The sequence below is a fragment of the Protopterus annectens genome, chromosome 1.part1 (assembly GCF_019279795.1).
Source record: "Protopterus annectens isolate FY-2018-M chromosome 1.part1, PAN1.0, whole genome shotgun sequence".
Lineage (NCBI taxonomy): Eukaryota > Metazoa > Chordata > Ceratodontiformes > Protopteridae > Protopterus > Protopterus annectens.
In genome coordinates, this window is record NC_056726.1 from 789497138 (window position 1) to 789521084 (window position 23947).

At 36.8% G+C, this 23947-nt stretch overlaps 1 protein-coding gene across 2 annotated transcripts in view; it reads right to left on the reverse strand.

Annotated features, from left to right (window-relative positions):
• Positions 1-23947, reverse strand: part of EPG5 (ectopic P-granules autophagy protein 5 homolog) — a 2535958-nt gene that overhangs the window by 1336579 nt on the left and 1175432 nt on the right. For both annotated transcript variants that reach the window (XM_044078183.1, XR_006365599.1), the window contains exons 20-21: positions 22914-23024; positions 8090-8212 (exon numbers count right to left, since the gene is read on the reverse strand). In XM_044078183.1, the coding sequence (XP_043934118.1) occupies positions 8090-8212; positions 22914-23024 (234 nt within the window). The remainder of the gene's footprint in view (positions 1-8089; positions 8213-22913; positions 23025-23947) is intronic.

Sequence of the window (23947 nt, forward strand, 5' to 3'; positions counted from 1 at the left end):
TTTTGGTCCAGGTTTTGAAGATGGCGTCAGTTTAATATACAAATCTTTAGGCCTGAAAACACCCTCACAAGCCGGTGCCTGCTCAGCAGCTCTGGACCCATCTAAGGTAGAGACATCCATGGGTTCAAGTGTCTCGTGGCATACCGGACTCCGAATGGGTCTCAGTAGAGGCCTGCGAATCAAAAGTAGCGGGCATCAGGGGCTGCGAAAGCACCTCATTGAGTACCAGAGAACTGGCAACTGGCTTAGGAGAAGTTTCGTCATCGGCTTTGGACCTCAACGGTCTGTCTCTGTCTTTTTCTTTGGGTTTTTTGTGTATTCCGGTAGTCGGATTGCTAACCGACGACATTTCTGGATAGTTAAATCTTGAGCCAAAATATTTAGATGCAAAAATATACTGACGTTTCATAGTGTGTTGATTAAATTTAGCACAAAACCGACAGCAAGGTACGTTGTGGTCAGGGCCTAGGCAAGGAATACAGTACAAATGAAAATCCTTATGAGGTATTTGCTTCCCACAAGTAATACAATTATTAACTTTTACTGACATCGGTAAGGAGCAAGAAAAAGTTTCCCCAATGGGGTACTTAGCTTTAGGTTGAAGACTTTGGTTCTGAAACTCGAAAACAAACATTTCAGGAGTCGGCCTACCGGCACTTGCAAACTGCTTCTGCTTCGGATACCGTTCGGCAAGAAAGATGATGAAAATGGCGTCGGCTGCATGTTTTATACCCCTGACGACCTGACGTCATGGAAGAAAGGACAGCAACCGACGCAGGACCCAAGACTTGTTATTCAACCTGACTGAAAGCAACCTGCCAGCAGATTACCCAAATGTAATGACTGCAACACTGAAACATGAAGAACATCAGCAAATCTACTAATGTTGCTATATGCCTTTATGTATGCAGCCAGCTCATCTCCACTGTAGCAAGAAATAACAAACATAGTAAGTAAAAGTCCATCAGTATCTCCTGTGGCACCCTCCCAGACAGCTTAAGTGATCACTTCTTACTTATGTAATTAGAAAACAAATATCTACTCAAAAATAGTTATGTCCGCAACCTAACCTCCTTCCAAGAACTGCGTTTCATCATAAAATTAAAAATCAATAAACTGGCATAGATTACAGTCACTACAGCTATGCGACTGTCACACATTTAAATTTACTTTTCTAAACATACTCAAAGCTCATGCCACTTTAGGAAAAAAAAGTTAAAGCAAACCCAGCATTAAGCAGAAAAATCAAACAACCCATGGTACAAAGGGACAAAGCCTGGAAAACTTGAAACGAAAAAAAATCTGAGTTACACCTACAAAATATAAGCAACTGAGAAACTATACCAAACAACAAATTAGATCAGACAAAAAAATCATATTACTCAAAACTGAAAACCTCAATTCATAGTAAATGAAAGCTCTTCTGATCATCAGTAAATAATCTACTAAACTCTGGTTGAGCTAAGTAACCAATACCAATAGCAAATACATCCATCAAATCCACTGCATCTCAATTTAATGTTCATTTCATTGATTCAGTAACATCCCTCCTAACCCATTCTTGCTCATCCACTTCAATCAACCATGACCCATTGGCAACCTCACTACCTCCTCTACCATAGTACCACCCCAAACACTCCACACTACCCCAATATCCTCTCCTTCAAACCTACAACAATCAAAAAGCTACTACAAAAACTAAAGCCTATCTTAGCCCCTGACAGCCACACAGATGAATAAGTAAAAATATCAGCAGATGCTTTGGCATATACAGTTTCCAGTCTAATAAACCAAGCACTGAAGGTAAGTTATACCCCTGAAGGTAAATTGACTTTGCCAACTGTAGATCAATAGCTATACTATCCCTACTATCAAATACCAGGGAAAAATGTGCCAACTCGAAACTGCCTACTTTTATCACTGAAAATAACCTATTCACATAAACACAACATGGATTCAGCCCCCCCCCCCCCACAGCAGTACCACAAATACTCTCCTTAGCTTTACGACAGCCATAAATCAGACATGCAAGTAATACAGTGTCAAAAGTATTTCTGCACCTCTCCAAACCCCTTCAAAAAGGCTCACACCAAAAACAAATTCACAGAATGTACACCTTAGGACTTTACCCTATTACCTTGCCTGGTTTGATAGCTACTTGTCTAACAGACAACACCCTGTCCTTGACAAATGGCAAAGTGATTTCTCACCATATCAGTGGGAGTCCCCCAAGAATCTATTCTTGGACCCTTACTCTTCAATACATTTTTAAATAATGTACACTTCATCTGTAAACAAGTCACGGTAATCAAATATGCTAACAATGCCACCCTTATATGCTCTGCCAAAAATATGCATAAACTGCAATAAAAAACAGCAATATTTCACATCTATAGCATCATTGCTAATGGATTCACAACTACTCCTAAATGCTAAAAACTTTAACTCTTACTATTCACCCCCAAAAACTCACTTCACAAAAATACCTTTTCAGTATAACGTCTGTTAATATCAGAATCAACACAGTAAACTCTATAAAGCTTCTACGAATTACCACAGACAATAATCTGGAATTTTGATATCCACATCACTGCAGCAGTAAAAAAAAAAAAAAAAATTCAGAAATTCTACGTCTTTTACAGAACCAGGCTATTCCTCCTCACATCTGAAACAAACGACAACAACAACAAAAAAAAACACTATAGCATCAACTCTCCTACTACCAACACCTCTATGTGATATGCCTATATTTGTGCACCTACAACCAGCCAAAATATGCTTGAACAGCTATATAATAAAACAGCAGCAAGGTTTACAACCAATATGCCCAAAGAACTCACTACTGTGTAGCCTCCAAGCATCTGCACCAGCCTGAGCTACCTTAAAAGCTAACTTCCTCACAACTAACCACAGAGTGTAACCTCATCTACAAACTCAAAAACTGTCCTGACCTAAAATATCTCTTACAACTTTACCAGCCAAACACCACCTTAACTCATCTGAGAAATCCCTCCTAGTAGTAACTAAATCTAAAAAAATATTCTGGAAATGCTCTGCACTCTTCACATACCTCTGCAATCTGGAATTCTATCACCCTAACAATCAGGGAACTCAAACACACTGCAATCCTCAAAACAGAATTAAAAATTACTTTATGGACATCTGGCACTGCTCTTGCTCAACCCTGGCTAACTCACTTCCTTACATCCATGTTATACCTATCTACTCCTAACCTAATACATTCCACACTCCATCCTCAGTTATTAACACTGTCTTTTATTCCAGTCTTCAAATTCAAATCCACCCTCTACAAATATCCTACTGTTATTAATCTCATATCTTCCACACCTTCAATACACATAATGCACATTCAACCTGTCAAAATTGTTAACTCACAACTGAACATGTGTCACACACTCACTATCTATGCTATTACACACTTGAATAATGTGGAATGAATATCCAACACACCTGTGTGCACAGAAGAGGATTACTAACGTAACTTATTGTCTGTATATATTTACTATACATATTATTTGTAAGCCTTTTATCAAATGTATACATACCTGCACTGCAATCTATGTACAAAATAAGTATATATGTACTGTAATCACTGTACAAAATAAGTATATCTGCATATATATATATATATATATATATATATATATATATATATATATATATATATATTATATATATATAAGTAATATCTGCATATATATATATATATATATATATATATATATATATATATGTATATATGAATTTATGTAATTTCAAGCCTTCCTGAAACAATACACAACTGTACCTTGCCTTTATGTCTAAAGAAAAAAATAACTGTAATCCTAATTTGCTGTACAAAATGAAATATTTCTCCTCAGGATTCAACCGAAAAGGGGCAAATTCTGCCCATCGGACTATCCCAGCTAACAAATGGAAGCAATCAATCAATGTCAATAAATATTATGCACAAACAAATCTAAAAACAAAAAACATACATTATGACAAGGCTAATAATCAGGATGGCTAATCCACTAATTTCTGACTAATGAAATAAATATTGTGTATATTTATTTAGAATACAGAAACATATTCCATAATGTATTATCCCCACCTAGTCACTGAAAATACCAAAATATACAAGATACAAAGAGCAATAAATGAAGATATTGCCTCATGATACTGTAATCTATGTTTCTCCAGGGTTCTATGCACCCTACACAAACTGCTTAAATAAAGAGACATGGTGGAGGAAACATCTGGTACCTTTAAACCAAGACTGGCACTTCATTTATGTGGTTTCATTGTAATAGTAAACGTAGCACACTGCTCAAACATACATTACAGCATCATTGGGCAGTAGTTTCATATATTGCTACTAGTAAGGTCAATGGCACTAGTCCAAATATATATGATAAATAGCACTGGCTAAACCAAAAATAGAAATACTGGATCATTAAATTAACAGCTATAAAGTCACCAGGGCTAAGTATTTTAAACTTGTTTATTTTAGTATATTTGAAGTCACCAGGTAGGGACAAGCAACAGTAAATTGGATGTTTATTCTTGTTTAATATTTACTAATTGGTAGTTACTAATAAAGTACAGTTGGGCAATATCTTAACATAACAGTAGATGTCCTGCTTCTCACTGTTGCAGTATTCTTAACTTTTGGGATATCTTGCCAAGGACAGAGAAAATCCAGACATCATACCAAAGCCTTTACACCTTCGGGGCATTGTATGTCAGCTGTATATCCTACGTAAAAGGCATGAGGTACATAGCGACATATGAGGGCCTAATCCTCAGAACTGAAGTGCCTCAAGAAAGCAGAACAACCCAAGAGGAAAACAACAACATGTTCATCCAGGAAGGGAAGAAGGAAAAAAAGGATGCAAGAAAGACAGCTGGGCTAGAAGAAAAGCAGCAGAAAGTAACAAGGGGTAGGAGGGAGAGACAGAATACTGAAACAGTGAGAAGCAGGACATATACTGTTATGTTAAAATCTTACATAAATGTACTATAATCTTTCTTATCACTGTTTCAATATTCTTCACTCATGAATGAGTACAAAAGCTACTGGAAAGTATGGGAAGAGGAAGCCACAGAACAGCCCTCCAAAAACCTGTGAAGGATAGCCCTGGAAAAACCTTCCCTAGTCCTAGAAATGACATTCAACTTGCAACGTTTGGTGAATGTGTGAACTGAAGACCAAGTAACTGCTTCCAACATGAATCTAGTATCCAGACCATTGAATAAAGCACAAGAAGAGGCCACTGTACTTGTAGAATGAGCACAAACAGAAGAAGAAAGTTGCTTGCCATGAAAAGAATAGCAAAAAGAAATGGTAGGAGATGGTTTGCTTAGATACTGCCAAACCCAATTTCCTGGCATGAAAGGATACCTTCTCCGGAACAGGAGAGACAAAAGATTTGTTTCATATCCTACATAACTTTACCCTTATTCTGAGGGGTCTTAAACAATTCAGCAGCAGCGCCAAAGAGATTATGATTGTCTAAGGAGGAGTCTAATAAGTTAGCCTTGATGTCTTCAGGCAGAGCCTGGAGGTGCAACCAAGAATACCTCCTTCATTACAGATCCAGATCCATTTGCCCTAGAGGAGGCATTAGCAGCACCCTAGCTACATTTAATAGAATGACAAGCCTCCTGAGAAGCAGAGCTCAAAAGGGAAATGGTAGAAATCAGTCATATCAGCCAGAAAGTCCCAATTTGGATAAGAAGAGCCAGGATGCAGAGGTATTTACTTTTTACCATACCTGTCAATGGCATAGCTGTCCTTATCAGCTACAGAAATAACAGCAGGATCAGAAGAAGAGCTTTTATACAATAAGTTTTCATCTTCAGGAACTTTACATAACCTGTCTGGTTTCTTAGATGCAGGACGTTGAGCATCAGGGAACTGAGAAGCTGCAGTGAAAGTTTCTAAATGGGCATCCAGCTCTTGAAGGACTGCAGAAAGATAAGGAGATTCTATTTGCAAAAGTTCATAGTACCATTCAGTCATGGTATCCTGAGCCAAAAGCTTTAACTGATGGTTCTCCAAATAAATGGAGACCATACCTCTCAACCTCTTAGAGCAAGAAATCTGGACAAAGCCATAAAAGTAGAACAAAGGCCAAAAATAGGGACAATTTTTAAATATTGCTCTTACAATCTTAGAAAGTTGATAGAATAACAGGTTTTACATTAACATTGATGTTCTGAATGATATGAAGTCTGAAACTCAAATGTCTGCCATTATTCTTTAACTTCAATGTTTAATGACTTGCCACTAATTTGCCAGAAAACACAATTTTATGAAAAATGGACCAAAAATATGACGCAAAAATCTGGACATTCTGTGAAAATCTGTACAGTTGAGAGGTATGAATTGGAGACAACAGACAACTGCAGTGTGTCTTGGGGACAAACATTTGAAAAGGCAGTACCAAAACAAAAAAGCACTTTTCATGTCTATCTTTGTGAGAAGTCTGCCTCCCACACTCACATTTTCCCTTAGTGGATGGCATGTTAATTAGAGTTAAAGGAAGAAAAAAGAAAGGAATGCAGAAACTCCATTGAGGCATTTCTCTTTAGAAGGCTTGGTAGTTTCAATCAACTTGGTTAATGGCTTGCAGACCAAATTCAAAGAAAGCATTCAGACTAGTGAGAAAGAAATTCTGAGGATTAGGTGCTCATACACCTTATGCCTTGTATGTAGGACATATGTCTCATGTACAGTGCAGGAAGGTATAAAAGCTTTGGTATGCTGGCTGGATGTTCCGCTATCTTCAGCAAGATATCCCAAGAGTAAAGAATACTGCCACAGTGACATGGAAGGGCATTCATATGACCCTTTACTGATAGCATCAATAAATATACCAAATGTTTATTCTTCTATTCAGAACCCAGTGGATCTGTTTATTAGACATAGCATGGTATGTGTTTCAAGTTTTTAGTTTGCTGCATACAATAGATTTGACTATGTTATAGTTTTTAAATATTGATTTCATGGAATGAGATTATCGTACACAACTTTTAAAATCTGCACTCCCTTTAACTTTTTAAGGAAATGCTGCATAAAGCTATTGTTTCAGTTGTCAATTATTTGGCTTTTCTGAATTTTATGACAGTAATTAATTTGAAAATATCCCATTTTTATTTTAATAAATGCTAGGTTAATTTACTACTATTTCACTGTGAAAAAAGCTCCTGTTTGTAGTGAGATGTGGTTTGCTAAGAAAGTAGCTGGAACCTTTTTGGTGTGCTGTCTTTATGTACGTGTATAAATATAACTGTTGTTGCATATTCTACATTCTACATGTGTGGATAGACATATCATCATCATCATCATCACCACATATCCTACAGCTTACATGTGAGAAATCTCGCACACACACAGATCTATATAGGTAACCAGTGTATATCTGTGCTCCACAAACATGGAGTAAACAAGTAAACAAACTTTGGCTGCACTCTGCTTGCAAAGATTTCTTTTCACTGTACAGGCCAGGCTTGTGGCTTACTATGACTAGCATATGAATGAATTTCAAATACATTTCAAATAAAGGAAGAAAAATAGTATAATGACTACTCATAAATAAAATAATAAATAAATGAGAAGACGTGACATCCAAAGTACGACCTTCTGTGCTTGTGTAGGGCTATGAAATTATCACTTTGCAGATGTCAAGTTCAGACCAGGTATGCACCAACAAAGAGCCATAAAAACATATTAAATTCAATTGTGGGATGTCCATGGGTTGAATAAAGTATTGTGCATGGCCTACATTTTTGTTGCTGGAAATGGATCTGTCATGAAGGAAAGGTACAGGGAAAGCCCCTTTAGGTATACTACTACAGGAAGGTCAGCAGCCGGTACCTGAAAACATTCAGGTATATACCTCAACACAGGCTGCAAACTACTACAGACAACCGAACACTAAGCACAACATGAGGAATTCCTATACCATGCAGCCTGGGGTACAAACTAATATGAGATGCAGTCCCTCCACTTAACCTAAGTGACACTAATGATTACTTAAAATGATGTAGTGAAAGAGTCAGAAAAATAAGGATATTAACCTACCTTTAGTGCTTCATCAGGAGTGGATGATGGCTTGAGTGCCAATTCCCGTTCTACAACTCTGTTAAGCTGAGAATCTTCTTCAAAAATGGCCTCCATGTTCAACACTATCCAAGAAAACCAGACCTGGAGAGTAATATAATGAAACAATAACCGTGAAAGTAATGTTTAGTGGAAGTATGATATTGCAATAAAAAAACATAATGCTATTTTCTATTCTTCTTATCTGTCATGCAGACCCCCCCCCCCCCCCCCCGTGTATCTTAACTGCTGCAAACCATGGAAAAGAGAGCAAGGTACAGACAGAAATGCATTACATTCATAAAACGCCAATGCCACTTTTTACCTGCAAATGTTAAGAGATGGTGATGTTTATGTTTCTGCACAAACGATACTGGTAAGGAGTTGTGGCAGTCATTGGAAGCCAGTTCTGGAAATCAGAAAGTAAGGTGCATACTCCTATACATTACTGATCAAGACCAGCAGATCCCAATGTTGATAGAAAGTCATCATTTTGCAATTTGCTTGGTCTATACTATGACTGCCAATGTAGGTCTGATATGAGGGCACAAAGTATGATCTCCCCTTGCCAATCTCTAGATGTCTAAGCAGTCAAATGGAAAGAAGTCCTGGGCAGCATAGGTAGCTGTCATATCTCCTAAGCCAGCTTGGAAGTAATCCTACTACCAGACCTACTAAGTGCTAACTGTGTAAAATTTGCAAATAACACATTCAAACTTAAAACTACTCAAGCAACACTGAACAACTGACATAAAATTACCTTTGCTGATTTAATGCAAATCTGAGCACTCACACTTTCTAAAGGGTGAAAATGGGTGGAAAAGAGTGTCAGGAATGATTTGTGGCAGACGGGTACCAGTCAGAGTAAAAGGGAAGGTCTACAAGAGGGTAGTGAGACCAGCTATGTTATATGGGTTGGAGACAGTAGCACTGACAAAAAGGCAGGAGACAGAGCTGGACATGGCAGAGTTAAAGATGTTAAGATTTGGATGGGGTGTGATGAGGATGGACAGGATTAGGAATGAGTACATTAGAGGGTCAGCTCAGGTTGGACAGTTTGGAGACAAAGTCAGAGAGGTGAGATTGCATTGGTTTGGACATGTGCTGAGGAGAGATGCTGGGTATATTGGGAAAAGGACGCTAAGGTTGGAGTTGCCAGGTAAGAGGAAAAGAGGAAGGCCTAAGATAAGGTTCACGGATGGGGTGAGAGAGGACATGCAGGTGGTTGGTGTGACACAGCAAGATGCAGAGGAAAGGAAAAAATGGAAACAGATGATCCGCTGTGGTGACCCCTAAAAGGAACAGCCAAAAGAAAAAAAAACTACCCTTTCTAATGACTGAACTCACACTACTCATCTACTATCTGAATTCATAATTTACTGGATGCAGACATGCTAACTACAACTAGTCTGTAATACCTCAGTTACTACCAGCTTCTTATTTACCAGAGTGGATGGCATTCCTTAGCTAGCTCAATTATTTGCAACTGAAGAGTAGTGCAGTTATAGCTGATATTCATACAAATGGTACACTGCGTTATCAATAAAGTCTACTTGAACTAAGTAAAAGAAGAGCACCAGCTGCCTAGTGAGTCAGTCCTACACTATAGCAGCAAGCCGCTATCCACCTGCTGTTATCCTCACTACGCTCCAATTATCCCGAGCTTCCCTGAGTCACAATATTGACTTGCTAGCCTCCATTTTCTTAACAAGCCATTAAACAGCACCATAGGCTCTCTGTAAAAAGTAGCAGAGACAAAATTACTTGTTTTATTTTTCAGTTGATACTCTTCACCCTTCCATCCACTTCTGCTCTCCTTTAGTAATGCACTCCACCCTAAACAGGCTACAAAGAATATAGTTAGTCTACATTATATCCCTTAGAATTCTTTTTTCCAACATGTACAAGCCTCTTTTCCTATTACAACCTACATCACTCTGATAATCTTAATAGCCCTCATCTATTCAGTATCCACAGTTTGATGTCCTTTTATCCACAACATCTGAGCTGTACACTGTATTCCACTTGTTGATTTATCATGTTTCACTTAAGCACCCTGTCTAGTCATACAACCCATTATTCAACTGACTTCTGCCACAGTCAATTCACAATGTACTACATGATCATGTTCAGGGACACAATTTCCCTCCTAAGTTATATGAGGTTCACATCCAGTAGCCTGTATATTTTACTTCAGTGTCATCAGCACACATTCACTGCATCACACTGGATGCATACATGCTAAACAGAACTAGCCTAGAGGACCTCACACTCCTACCCAAACGACTCTCTGCTAGTTATAACACTACCACTATGTAAGAGATACTCATGCACTACTAAAACTACAGCTATCCCCTTATCTAACCCCGAACATAACTCTAAAATATAAACACTCACAGAAAAACACATCTATTCCACTTACGTAACCCAACTCTAACCCTAAAATACACATAGTCATACACAAACAACATCTATCCACTTCACTAACCCCTCACCTTAACTCTAACACTCAAACACACACAAAAATACTATCACCCACCTTCCAAACCCTACTTACTTTTCTGACAAAATGACTATATGAACATTTGACAGTGTCTACCGCCCCTTGCGTCTGTCGATCAAAAGAACATATGACAAAATGCAGGGAAACTATATATATATATATATATATATATATATATATATATATATATATATATATATATATTTATTTATTTATACACCTTCTTTTTTTTATTTAAATGTGTGTGCGCATGTGTGCACGTGTTTGGAGATATCAGGTCACATGCCAGCATGCACTATATTACAATGATCATTACCACTGTAAATTAACCATAACACTGTACTAAGTATGTCATAGTATTATACTAAGCATGCCATAGGCTAGTTACTTCAAATGTGACACTTTTTACATCTAAAAAGACATTTTTTAATAATATACTTTCAATTCTTAGAATCATTTTACACCCTAGAACAATCTATATGCCTGCCTGATGTCTGCAACTGTGTACCAAATTCATAAGCTTTAATAGGTCTATTTGTACAATGCAACTGTTCTTCCATTACAGACATTTCTTGCTATACTGTATCTTATTTGAATACATAGTTTCAGGAGTCTTTCTTTTGCTCTCAGCAAATCTTAATTGCATTTACAGTCACTAATTTCTTGCAAAATGATCAGTTGTGCCACTTCTGCTTTCTCTTCGAACTTCAGTTTCAATGCATTTGTCTTGCATACATGTCTGTGAGTATGACTTCTTCTAAGCAACTTACCATTTTCTACATGAACTCCCAAGGAACTTGGCTCAACTGCTTAATCTATACCTTCAGCTTGTGAACTTTCCCACAATTTACATATATTTACTTTTGCTGCAACCTGCAAATCTGGTAGTGTTTTGCAGTTCCTATCATAGCAATGTCTCTAACCCGTGTCTCAGATGATTTCTTTCCAGCATTTGATTTTCTTGGTTAACTATCAAAATAAAATCTATTCAACTGCCCAAACTGACATTTCGAACTTGTGAATGTCACTTTTACAGAATGTCATAAATCATCCCCTCGACATACGCATTCAAACTTACTAGAAATGTCGGGAGGTGATGTCAGACCCTCAGGCACTTGTGATAAAGCTGCTGTAGGAATTGTACATCTACAGCACAAGTTTTTATACTTCTGCATGGGGGCAAGCCCCCCTGCACCCCACATCCCCTGCAAATTACATATGCCAACTCAAAGATTGCAATACAGTGAGTAAAAGTGTGAATTTCCTGATCCCAACTGTATTGCGATCTGTTATCAATATGTCAATCCCATATTAGCGAATGCACATTACCATTCACTAATGTGGATTTGAACATGTCTGGATTAGCATTACGGAAACTGGAAAAACACGCATTCGACCATTCCAGTTTCACGTAAGTGCCCATCCTCATTTTGATAGTAAACCAATTTCCTTTACATTGATTTTCAGACATCAGTGACATTGGCAGTTGGGATGCTGAAAACCCCTGCAAAGGAGTATTCCTATATTACAAAACTTTGAAATGACAATCCTCCTAGTTTTTGCTCCAGCTTTCTCCTGACTTTCTAATGTTTGAACAGTTTGCTTAACTTGTCCACTAGGGACATGAGGAGTGAACATTATATGTGTGAATATTTATTCATTCACAAAATCTTTTGATTTCCACATGTATATACTGTGGACCAATGGCAGACATGGGAAATCAGGTAGCCTGTATACTGAGAATATGAAAGTTAATAATACACTAATCTCACATACATTTGTTTTATCTGTCATCTTGCATGCTCTTGCTACTTCTGTCAGCTTATGTCAGACAGACTGGAATAAAAGTCCACACAGACAAGACATATGGCTTTTACAAATAAGTGCAACTCTCTCCCACAGATGATATGAAACAAGGCATAGTAGCACTTCAACTGTATGATTGCTGTTATGGGATGCACTGCAGATGGCACAGCTTGGTACTACTAATATACTGCATGTCTTGCACCTTCTTTGTGTGATACCATATCAGATGCGATTCATGCATCCTCTCAAGCACTTATTTGCTCAGCTACTGGGAAATATTTTGTTGTCAGATTTCCCTGAAAAAATGTATATAAAATCTTCCTATCCTGACCATTTTTACACATGCTAATCTGTCATCTGCATCTAGTACCAAGAAAAAGCATAACATACTGTATTCTTGATGCCACGGAGTTTGCTCTCTTTCAATTATTCAATATAGATGTTGTAGACCATTTATTCACCAGAGTGACCACTGTGTTCATCTACTTTGTTTGCTCTAATTGCTTCTTGATGAATGTCTCCATTCACCTTACGTCCGCACTTTTACATCTGAGAATGACAAATACTTTCTGGGAGAATAAATCATTACCACTATAACACTTTCTACTTGTATGTGATATTCTCATGGCAAGCTTCCCAATTCTGTAAATAAATCAGTATAGTCATTGCAACATCATTGTTATGGCTCTGAACAGTATCTGAACTGTGTCACAAATTATGTGAATGATTCTCTACGCATGCAGTCTTTCTTTTACATTCCAAATTCATCTTACCAATCTTATTTTTTCCATATGCCACATGACTCAGAATATTTTTAAACACCTTTATTAAAAGCAAACATACATTTATTTAAAAGAAAACAAACCATGTTAACATGTTCACAGTTACAAACATTATACATCACATACATTCTTTCATACAATTATCATCAATCCAACATTACATAAATTCATCAATTCTTGCTGTCCTTAAAACCTCAATCCTCCTCCAAAACATTATTCTGCATGTGTTGTTCCAATTTTCATTTTTTCAATGTAATTTGCTCATACACGTTTCTACAGATCCTACGTCTAGTTCTTTTATCTCTGTTACAATATTCACTACTTAAGTTGGTTTAGACACTGATTTCCACTTTCTAGTAATTGCTTTTTTTGGCAGCCAACTTGAATTAAACATAAAAAAGCCTTACTATGTCCAGGCAATTCAGATCCTGTATCCCAGCTCAAAAAATCATTGCCTTATTTACACCCATTTGTTCATCCAATATTTCTGACAGAGTACTCTGTATATTTCGTTCTGTGGATTATTGCTGACTTTTTTTATATTTTAAAGTCTACCAACTCTTTACACTATCAGAATATATGTTCCTAATTATTTCTTTCTTCTCCATCACACCTCCAACATTTGCTATCTACCTGAGGAAAAATTCTTTGGAGTCTGCTTGTGGTATAAAAAATACTTAAGCAAACATTTTCTAGCAATAATCCTAAATCTCCTAGACTTTGTTGTATATTTGCCAGCCATAATAATGCTCTACCATTGTTTCCTTGTGAACTGCTTATCCCAATGTTTTTAACCTCCTAGAGTAATCATGCTTTATTTTATATGTTTATTTATTTATTTTACATTTGTTGACCGAGATTGTCTAACTGAACTGAGCTGAATAGCTCATTTTCAGCCGAGGCCTGGGGAAAAAAGCTCCACAATATTACAATGTATTATATACATTAAGTTTATAATTGAAAGACAAATGACTAGATAAAATAGGATTTACAGAGAATAGTTGGCACAGAAACAATCAGGCAAATATAATGTTCAGTAATTCACTACAGAAGATGGCAAATAATCAAATATCACAATCTTACTTTTTGACTGTTATAGTGTTATACAGTGGTAGTAAATATCCAGCCTAGAGACATGTACCAAGGGCCATAGTTTGACTGTCTAGGGTTAAGGTGGTTGTGTGCAGAGGCAGGTCCATTGAGATTTCAAATATTCTCTTGCTGCAGCTTTGAATAGATTAATATTTTTAAGGGACGTGATTTCATGTGGGAGTCTGTTCCATGATGTAGAAGGATGGTAGCTGTAGAGGTTACAACCATACCTCTCAACTGTACATATTTTTGCAGAATGTTCAGATTTTTGCCTCATGTTTTGGTTCGTTTTTCATAAAATTGTGGCTTTCTGGCAAATAAATCATTAAAAACTGAAGTTAGAAAATAGTGACAGACATTTGAGTTTCAGACTTCATACTCTTCAGAAAACTAATGCCAATGCAAAATCTGTTATTCTATTAACTTTCTACGTTTTTAAGAGCAATATTTAAAAACTGTCCCTATTTTATGGCCTTTGTCCCACTTTCATTCTTGGTTTTGTCCAGATTTTTTGCTTTAAGAAGTTGAAAGGTATGGTTATGACCAATTTTGGTCTTGGGTTTGCATATTTGTAGCAGGTCTTGGTCAGAGCTGCGTAGTGGCCAGGTGGGGTTGTAACATAAGATGAGAGGAGATAGGCTGGGACAATAAGATTTCTGGTAAATGACTGAGTGCACTATGAGGAGTTGAGAGAGAAGTAGCTGGTGGGGAAACTGAAGCCAGTTTAGATGTTTTAGGGAAAGACAATGGTGATATTTAGAGGGTTGATGTCCAGCAAATCTAGCTACCTTGTTGAAAGTTGTCTCTAATTTGGCAAGTCATGTAGAGTTTAGATTTGCAAGAATTTGACAACTATAGATTAGGCTAGGTATGACGTAGGCATGAGTGAGAGTAATTTTAGCTTTGTTAGTGAGGAACCTTTTGTGTCGATAGAGGAGCTCAAGTTTCTGATGTGTTTTTTTACACTGTTGTTTAAATGCAAGTCAAATTTAAGTTGATCATCAATTATGACTCCTAAAAGTTTTGTGTTATTTTCAACAGTGATGGAGGTGTTATCTAGGGATAGTATGAAAATTTGGTTTTGAGGTGGGTGAGAGAAGTAGTTTTGTTTTTTGGGGGTTAAGAATAAGCTTATGATCAGAGAGACAGTTGGAAAACCATGCAACAGTAGCAGTGGAGAAGCTGAGGTTTGATTAGAAGGAGAGAGTGGGAGACAGTATCAAAGGCTTTGGAGAGGTCAAGGAAAAGACAAATTTATTGTTGTCTCTTGCCAGAGAGATGGTATGGATGAAGGATAATAGGGCAGTTGTAGTGCTATGCTGTGGGCGAAAGCCATGCTGGGTGGGAGTAAGCAAGTTTTCCCTGAAGTAAGTTTTGCATGACTTGCTTGTGAATGCATTTTTCTAATATTTTTGAGAGAGGTGAGAGTATGGCAGTAGGTCTGAAGCTGGACATTTCAGGGGAGTTACCTCCCTTATAGTATGGGTAAAGTGTAGAATTCTTTCCAGATGGAGGGGACTTTAGATTTACAGATGGAGTGGTTTATTAGGATAGATACAGGGATAGCAATGGACTCACCAGCTATCTGTAAAAAATAGGGTGGCAAATTGTCAGCAGAAGAGGAGCAAGGTTTGAGTTTTGAGAGTAGAGACTTAATATAGTTGGTTGAAACAGGTTTGAGAGAGAGAGAGTTTGTAGAATTTGGAGTTGGGGGTGATGTAGTGTGGTCATTTGAGCTAGTGGAGGAGGGGACAGGATTTAACATCTTTGATATGGATTTGATGAAGTTGGTGTTAAAAATGGTGGCAGTTTCTACAGGTGTGTTATGGGCTACTAATTGTACAATTTTTATCAGGAGCTTCTGTTCTAGATTCAACTAAAAACTCTAATACAGCTGGTCATGACTCAGAATAATAGGATAATGTATTTTAAGTCCAACTATCTAGAAAGATTAAACTTTTTAGACTTTCACTTATATGTCAACAGCTTCTGATGCAATGCTGCCATTTGGTGGCTAAAACATGCTAGTGATATACATACAGATGTATTTTCAAAGTCATGTAGCACCAGCTGTTTAGAATAATTTTGTAATATATTACATTCAGCATCTGTGTCTAGTTTAAATTCTCCATATTCATTTTTTCCAATAATTCTCAGCATTTCTTATCAAAAGACTGTCTTGCACAACAATCTCAACTATATTTTCAGACTTCACAGTTGCAAGCATTTCCTCTTTATAGCACCAATCAGAGTTGTTTTGTGGTACTTTTCATTGGTATCTACTTATCTGCAGCCCTTTTTCCCATTTTGCACATGGGGATGGGGTGTCACTTCTACAGTGATAATCTACCGCCAAGATTCACATGGCAAGATTGCTAGCACCGCTGCAGTTGTTACTTCATACCACCCACTTGCCCACACAGGGACCTCTTGCTGTGAGACAACAATGCTTTCTGCTATACCACTGTGCTGTTTCTGTTCAAAAACATACAAATTAATTTGAAAATATTTGCTCTTCTTTGAAGACACATTAGAAAAATTTGTTTTCTAGCACAGACTCCACATGACTGATGTCGGGCAAGGTTTTCTGTCATCCTTATATCGGCATCTACTACAAAACCAGATTAAAAGTGTTTCATCAAGTAAGGCCTCCATTCTGTTATTTTTATTTTCACTTCTTTTTTACCACTGCAAACCATCATCTTTTCTCATTTAGCATTATTATATGACTCATGTTTTATTGTACATAGTGAATTTTTATCAGTTAATTCTTGAAACTGTGCCCTACTAATTTCATTTGCTCTACAAATATTAAAAGATTTTTGATAAGGTTGGTCAAGTTCTCTTAAAACCTACCCCTTATGTCATTGTTTCTTATACCATGTATTACTCAACCGCATACAAAACAATCATGTCATTCACCACAGTCTCAGCTTTTGGCTATATTTTTTGTCTGAGTAACAAACATTTATAGTCTCTGAAGAGCACTGTGTGCCTATAAAAATATCTAATAAATGGTATTTTTTCTAATACAGATTTTTTTAATCTAAATGCTGCTATTTTACCCTTCTCCTCTCCAAGAAAAGTAAGAGTTAAATACCTCCTTTGCTTCTTCCCCAGCAACATGCAGGGATACAGAACAGGTACTCTTCACATTTTTCAACTGATCCATTTGTAGTGATGAAAACAGCTAATTTGTGTATTCATTTTCCAGCTTTCAGCCAGATTCCTTTATAATAAAGAATATGCATCTGATAAGCCATCTTCCACTAAACAGCAAATACTGTGCATAATCCAGTGCAGCAAATGGGAACAGCTTTTTTCTCGAGACATACAAGTTTTCATACACTAAGGTCACAGCACCAAAATGTAAACACAATGAAAAAAGTGCAAAATAATACGATTTTGGGCACTTTTCCAAAATTATAAACTAGCATTTCACAAGGAAATTTACATGTTGCTTTCCATGTACCCAACAGGCAAATCCACAGGTAGGCTTCTGGTATGCCACAGCTTTTCCAGGTCATGGTGTCCCCCAAGGTCTCCATTGTTGGCCTTGATAAATCCTGTAAGCACCTCTGCCTTTTTGGTCAACAAGCAATGTTTTTAACTGAACTCAGATACAACTCTACATCTACAGACTTTACTACCATAAAGGGCTGCATATATGGCCAACCATTATGTTCATACCATACTTTATGGTATATACAGAATACATCAGAGCACTATTACCTTCCTAAATATCCATGGTACCATTAGATATGCCGTTCATAAGGAATGTGAGCAGCAATCTGCCTGAAATTATCAGCGACACTCAGAGGCATAACCTAATCTAAAATTAAAGTTACCCATGCTAAAGTGCATGCTACAGCCTTTGTTCTACTTACACTGATTGCTGTGTGTGCTTTACTAATCTCCATTCCCCTCTACATGTTAGAAACAGTTTGTATGCTTTCACAACATATTTACATTAAGCCCCAAGAAAAAGTAAACTAGCTACCATTAAATAAAACTAACTTATGTGCTGTTCTATTACATGCATTAAAGTATTAAGGGTGCTGGGGAGGTTACTATTCTTATTCACTTCCCATAATTTCACTCTATTTTTCACTGAACTGCTTGTCATTGTTCTTTTACATTCTGCATTTCCCTCATCAAAGAATGGTCAGAACTCTCAAAATCAATTGCCTGCACATGCAGGCAGCTAATCTCCAAGTACAAATAGTCAGTACTGAGAACACAAACAGTTAACAACTTTGTGGATGCATTAAGGAATCTTTGTAAATTTCATTCAGACCAGAATGTACAGAATTTCCCAGCTAATTGTCTTCAGCTGCAGACTCCTTATCTCTCACTGAGAACACTTGCCAATGAAAAAAAAAAAACAAGCTAACATCTTTGCAGATGTAAAAAGCTTAGCATTTTTCATGGCTTTTCACCACTGTCTGATTTTTCAAGCCTAATTATAAAAACATGTTTTATAGTTTAAGCCAAGAACTGCATCTAGACATCCACCCTTGTAAAATCAAGAGACGTTATATCTTAATTCTACATATAATAAAATATGCACACTTTTACACCTCACCCCAACCCAGATGCCCAAGACCACAGCATATTAGCTTAAACTTGGTTGTGTCCAAACTTTCTTCTCTTACTGTACAGTAAAACCTATATTTCTTACAACTAAAAAATGTTTATAGTTCACATTTATTCAGTAATTTCAGAGATACTAATCATCACTAGACTCTGGTGAAGTCCAAGGTATTCCCACAGTTCTTCTTGTCAATTCTTGTGGGGTTTTTTTCCGTCTCTCAAGCATTTTCTTTTCAAACATTACAAAAGATTTCACCGGTGAAGTCTCTCTATGAATTTTATCATCAGAAGACTGAGGAGCAGACATCTCTTCTGTTTGCTGTCTCAATTTTTTTTTTGTTGGATAAACATTTTATTTCCTCCTTAGTCTGTTGCACATCCAAACATGTTGTTGATCCCACCAGAAAAAAAAAATATTCTGAAGTCAGTTGGATACAGCAGCTTGAATCTCACATCTGCCTCTTGACATTCCCTGATTACAGAGATAAAGTTGCTTCTCTTCTGCCTGGTGTACAGTAAATAATCATTCTCCACACACACTCTGCTGTCTCTAATTTTCAATACTTTTCCCTTCTTCCACAGTTTTGTCAGGATCAACTCTTTATGCTGGTATGACTGTATATTTACTGATAAAGGTCTTGACTGCTTTCTTGTGGCCAGGTTTGAAGCATAAGCTCAATGTACCCTTTCAGTTAAATCTTGTTGTGGGACATCAGTCCAGTTGCCTACTGCACTTTAATAAGATTAACACGGTCTGTCTCTTGCAGTTTTCTGGTACAGCAGAAAATCTCAGCTTTTCTTCTGTGCACTCTGTCATCTAACTCTTCTATTTTTTGAAGCAGTCCCTTGTGAGAAGCATCATATTCAAGACAGCCTATTCTTAACTTCAAACGTCATTTTTTGCAGTTTTATCAGTTCACCTGAATTAGACAGTTAAGGTTTCTTGTATTCTTACCAGCCTTTTGCTATTTGAGTTGATATATTCCTTCAATGTTTCATTTATTTTAATAACCTCTGAATATATTTGATTTATGTTTTCCCCTCTAAATTACTGTAAGCCATATCTTAAACCAAAGGTGAAGCATGAACTGCTTTTTGCTGAATAGCTGCAGGATTCTTCTCAGCCAGCATTTTCTCTTCAATGTTTCTGGTCGATTTTCTTTCAGTTCTCTAAATTTCTTCTTTGTTGGCATTCGGGTGGTGTACTTTCTAGCCAATAAATTAATTTTACCCAAGCTTACAGTTTCATTGGTCATTTTTTCCTCAGTTTTTGTTTTCACAGAAAGAACTGAAAATAAGTTGTTGATCAGTGTGCAGCCATCTTGCAAGTTCTGCATACTGCCTTCTTTTTTTTAGTAAATGTCCAACATTTCCATAAAAATGTCCATCTTCGGGCTGACAAAAGTAATCAATAAAGTTTCTAAGGATCATATTATATAAGAAATTTGACAAATGTAGAACAAAATAAAAACTTAAGTTTTGAAATATACCATATAGTTTCACCTTCCATTTCTGTTATTCACAGAATACACTGTTTCTCCCATGTCCGTCTGTCTCTAAAAAGGCAGCAATTCCATTTTTTACTTAATTTTCGTCATGCAAGGTCAGCTTTGAAATACATACATTCTATCTTCCAGTTAAAAACAGATTCTGAAATGTGTAATCTCTCCATGACTAATCTGTTTCTTTCTTATTAACATTTATGTTAACAGTAGGGCATATAAAATACTCCATGATAACTAAAGGAATCAGTCAGAAGAGATTAGAAAACATTGGGAAGAGAGAGACTGGATACGTCATTCACAACTAAACAATGGGAAAAAATATGTATGGCTCCCCAAATATGCAACAAAGTATAGAAGATTTTTGCTAGGAAGTGCTTGCCTAGGAATTTTTATACCCCAAGCAGACGCCAAAGATTTTTTTCCTTTGGTAGATAGCAAATATTGCAGGTGTGATAGAGAAGAAAGAGGTAACTGGGGGGCATATGTTTTGGGAGTATAAAAATTCCATACAGAGTACTATGTCAGAATATTAGGTGAGCAATTGGGTGTAACTAAGGAAATTATTCTTTTTTTTTTTTGGCTAGTGTACAGGCTCTGAAATGCCTAGACATAGATGTTGTACAGTGTAATTCTGGTGGCTGCCAAAAAAGCAGTTACTAGGAAATCAAAGTCTAAACCAACTGTACTGAACATTGTAACAGAGATAAACACTGGACGTGAGATCTTTAGAAAAGGGTATGAGCAAATTACATAGAAAAAATGGAAATTGTGGGAACATTGCATGCAGAATAATGTTTTGGAGGAGGAGTGAGGTTTAATGGAAGGCAAGAATGGATCAATTTATCTAATGTTGAATCGATGATAAACATTCATAAGAAGATATGTGATGCATAATGTTTGCCACCAGGAATATGTTAACATGGTTTGTTTTCTTTTTTATAAATGCATGTTTGCCTTCTGTGATAATGCAATAAAAGTGTTAAAATAGTAAAAGAATAATAAAAAAGACTTGTATTAACAGCATATTCCAAAACATCAAGTCTTTCCAATGAACATCAATGATAATCTAATTTTAAAGTCTATTATCCTTAAATCTTTTACCTCAAGTCCTAGCAGTAGCAGTACGGTGTGGAGAAACATCACACTTTCTGGTGTGTTTCCTCTTTTGTACTGACATCGAAGCAAATTTTTCATCACTGACTTCATTCTCCTTAAATTTCTCCCTTGCCACATCTGTATACCATATCTACAGTCTTTGAGTAAACAAGTGGATTTTGTTTTCTCACAAACATTCTGCAAAACTGGCATGCTCATCAATGCACTTCTCTGCTTCCATTTTCATCCCTGTTCTTGAGACCATGATGTTTTTTTCCAAATCTTGCAACATCTCAGTCACCACAGCTGTGTCACCTTCTATCTCCTCTTCCAATCATTCCACTGTCTGCCTCTCAAGTACCTTTTTAGACTCAGTTCTGGCTCTAGCCCTGTGATCATACTCATAAAACATCTGTTTATAAACCATCCTTGTTTACATCTGTAAGTACTACCTCCTCCTGTATCATTCCAGCATTAACCATAGGATCAGCTTCTTCTCCTCTTTTCACCATGCTCTCTACCATTTCGATTCCTGCTAAAAATGACAAAATCTTAAATGGAAAGAGAAGAGTAACTTCCTGGCATCCTGGCAAAATTTCCCCTAGTCAGCCTTGCTCCTACCTTTAATTCTTAGTAAACAGGTTAGGCCTACTTACTGTAACCCGATCAATTAAAATAACTAAATATATGATGCATTCTTTCATGCACCTGCCGAGAATCTCTAAACATACCCTTATCTAGTTCTCTACTGCAGACCCTACACTGCTGCTATATACTGCATGTTAGTAAAGGTCTCAAGCTTCTCTACTTGAGGTCAGTGAAAGGCAGAGTGCAATAAGAGCTGTCATCACTGTGATCCAGTCCCAAGCAAAAGATAGCAAACATGGTGGGCTTGACTCATTGTCTGATGGCCACGGGTCTTTTAGGAAGTGAACATCAGAACATTCCACTGAAACACAAAAAGAATAGATTGAGATTCTAAGAATGGCTAGAAAGAGCTAGGGATCCAGAGGGCATTTGCCTGCCTTACAGACCTCAAGAGCACCATGTGTGGACCAAACAGGTTGGGTGCATAAGATTCTGAAGAGTTGTACACAAAACAGTACAGACGTCTGAACCCAAATGTTTCCTGGACAGCATTTTGAAGTAAAACTTTAGATGCAGTGGCAACTGTGTGCATTCATGACCACATTATCAGACAAATATGCTCTATCATCACTGTCATGATAGCAAGCTGATTAGCTTACATATAAATAAACCAACAAATAATCAAACAGCACTTACAGTCCCATGGTGTCCCATTGTTAATATAAAACCAAGACAGATGTATTAAGTCTTTTTCAGGATGAGACAAAAAAATCACAGAAGGTCTAACATGCTTAGATTTTTTTTTTTTACATTTTAACAATTTCTTAGAAAAAAACATCTACCTCAGATGAATTGGAGCTTCCTTCAATGAAAGAAGGTGTCACATTTCCTGCCACAATCCAGTTTACCAAGGAAGACAGAAAACCACGATCACTGTGGTAACCCAAGGCATTCTAGAAAAACATAATACCCCCCCAAAAAAAGATTAAAAGAGAGTTAAAGAGAAGAAATATGCCACAGCAGTAAATTAAACATTTATGAATAACATATCTATTGCTCTTCATTAAATCAAGCACAACATTCCGCAGATTTTTGAGTTGTCACTACCCATGCTTTGCAAGACACATTTTATTTGCAAATGTCTTACCCTGGTAATATTCTACTCAGACACATGTGAATGCATCAAAGCACATTCTGTGACTAAAAGATGGAATAATCGTCTGAAGAAAGTAGTTTTATGTGAAGAGTAAAGGCCCTCCCCACCTAACATCATTCAAGCAGAATGCAGATCCTGTACCTTCTGTATCCTCCCAAATTAACACAACTAGCTCAAAGATAAGTTATACATCTTTCATTGTAGGCCTTTGTGGCTTATTAGTCTTGACCAAATGGGCTTTAATATATTCAATACTGTGCAAATGCACACATGCCATTCTGTTCTAAATGCTACATATTTTACTCTAATATCCAATGTACATAGGATTGATGAACCTCAGCTAACATCGCTTAACTGCAAACCACTATACCAAAATAGCATTATTCTTCTTAATTTTCTTTTAACTTATCCCTTTTTACTACCTACTACCATCAGTTCCAGTGCGTGCAATTACAGTTATCCCCTCTTCCGAACCATCCCTTATGTGTATGCTGGAAATTCTTATTATTACATTTATACTTTTATATAGTATTGACAATTTCAGGGTTTGTTACTGTATTCTAGTGCTTACATTTACTATCTTACAGCATTTAAAGATTTTATTAGGCATACAACAAACATAAAAGCAGCCTAATAAAATCTTTATTAGCCTAATAAAAGCAGCCTAATAAAGATTTTATTAGGCTGCTTTTATGTTTGCTGTATGCCTTCTAGCACAGG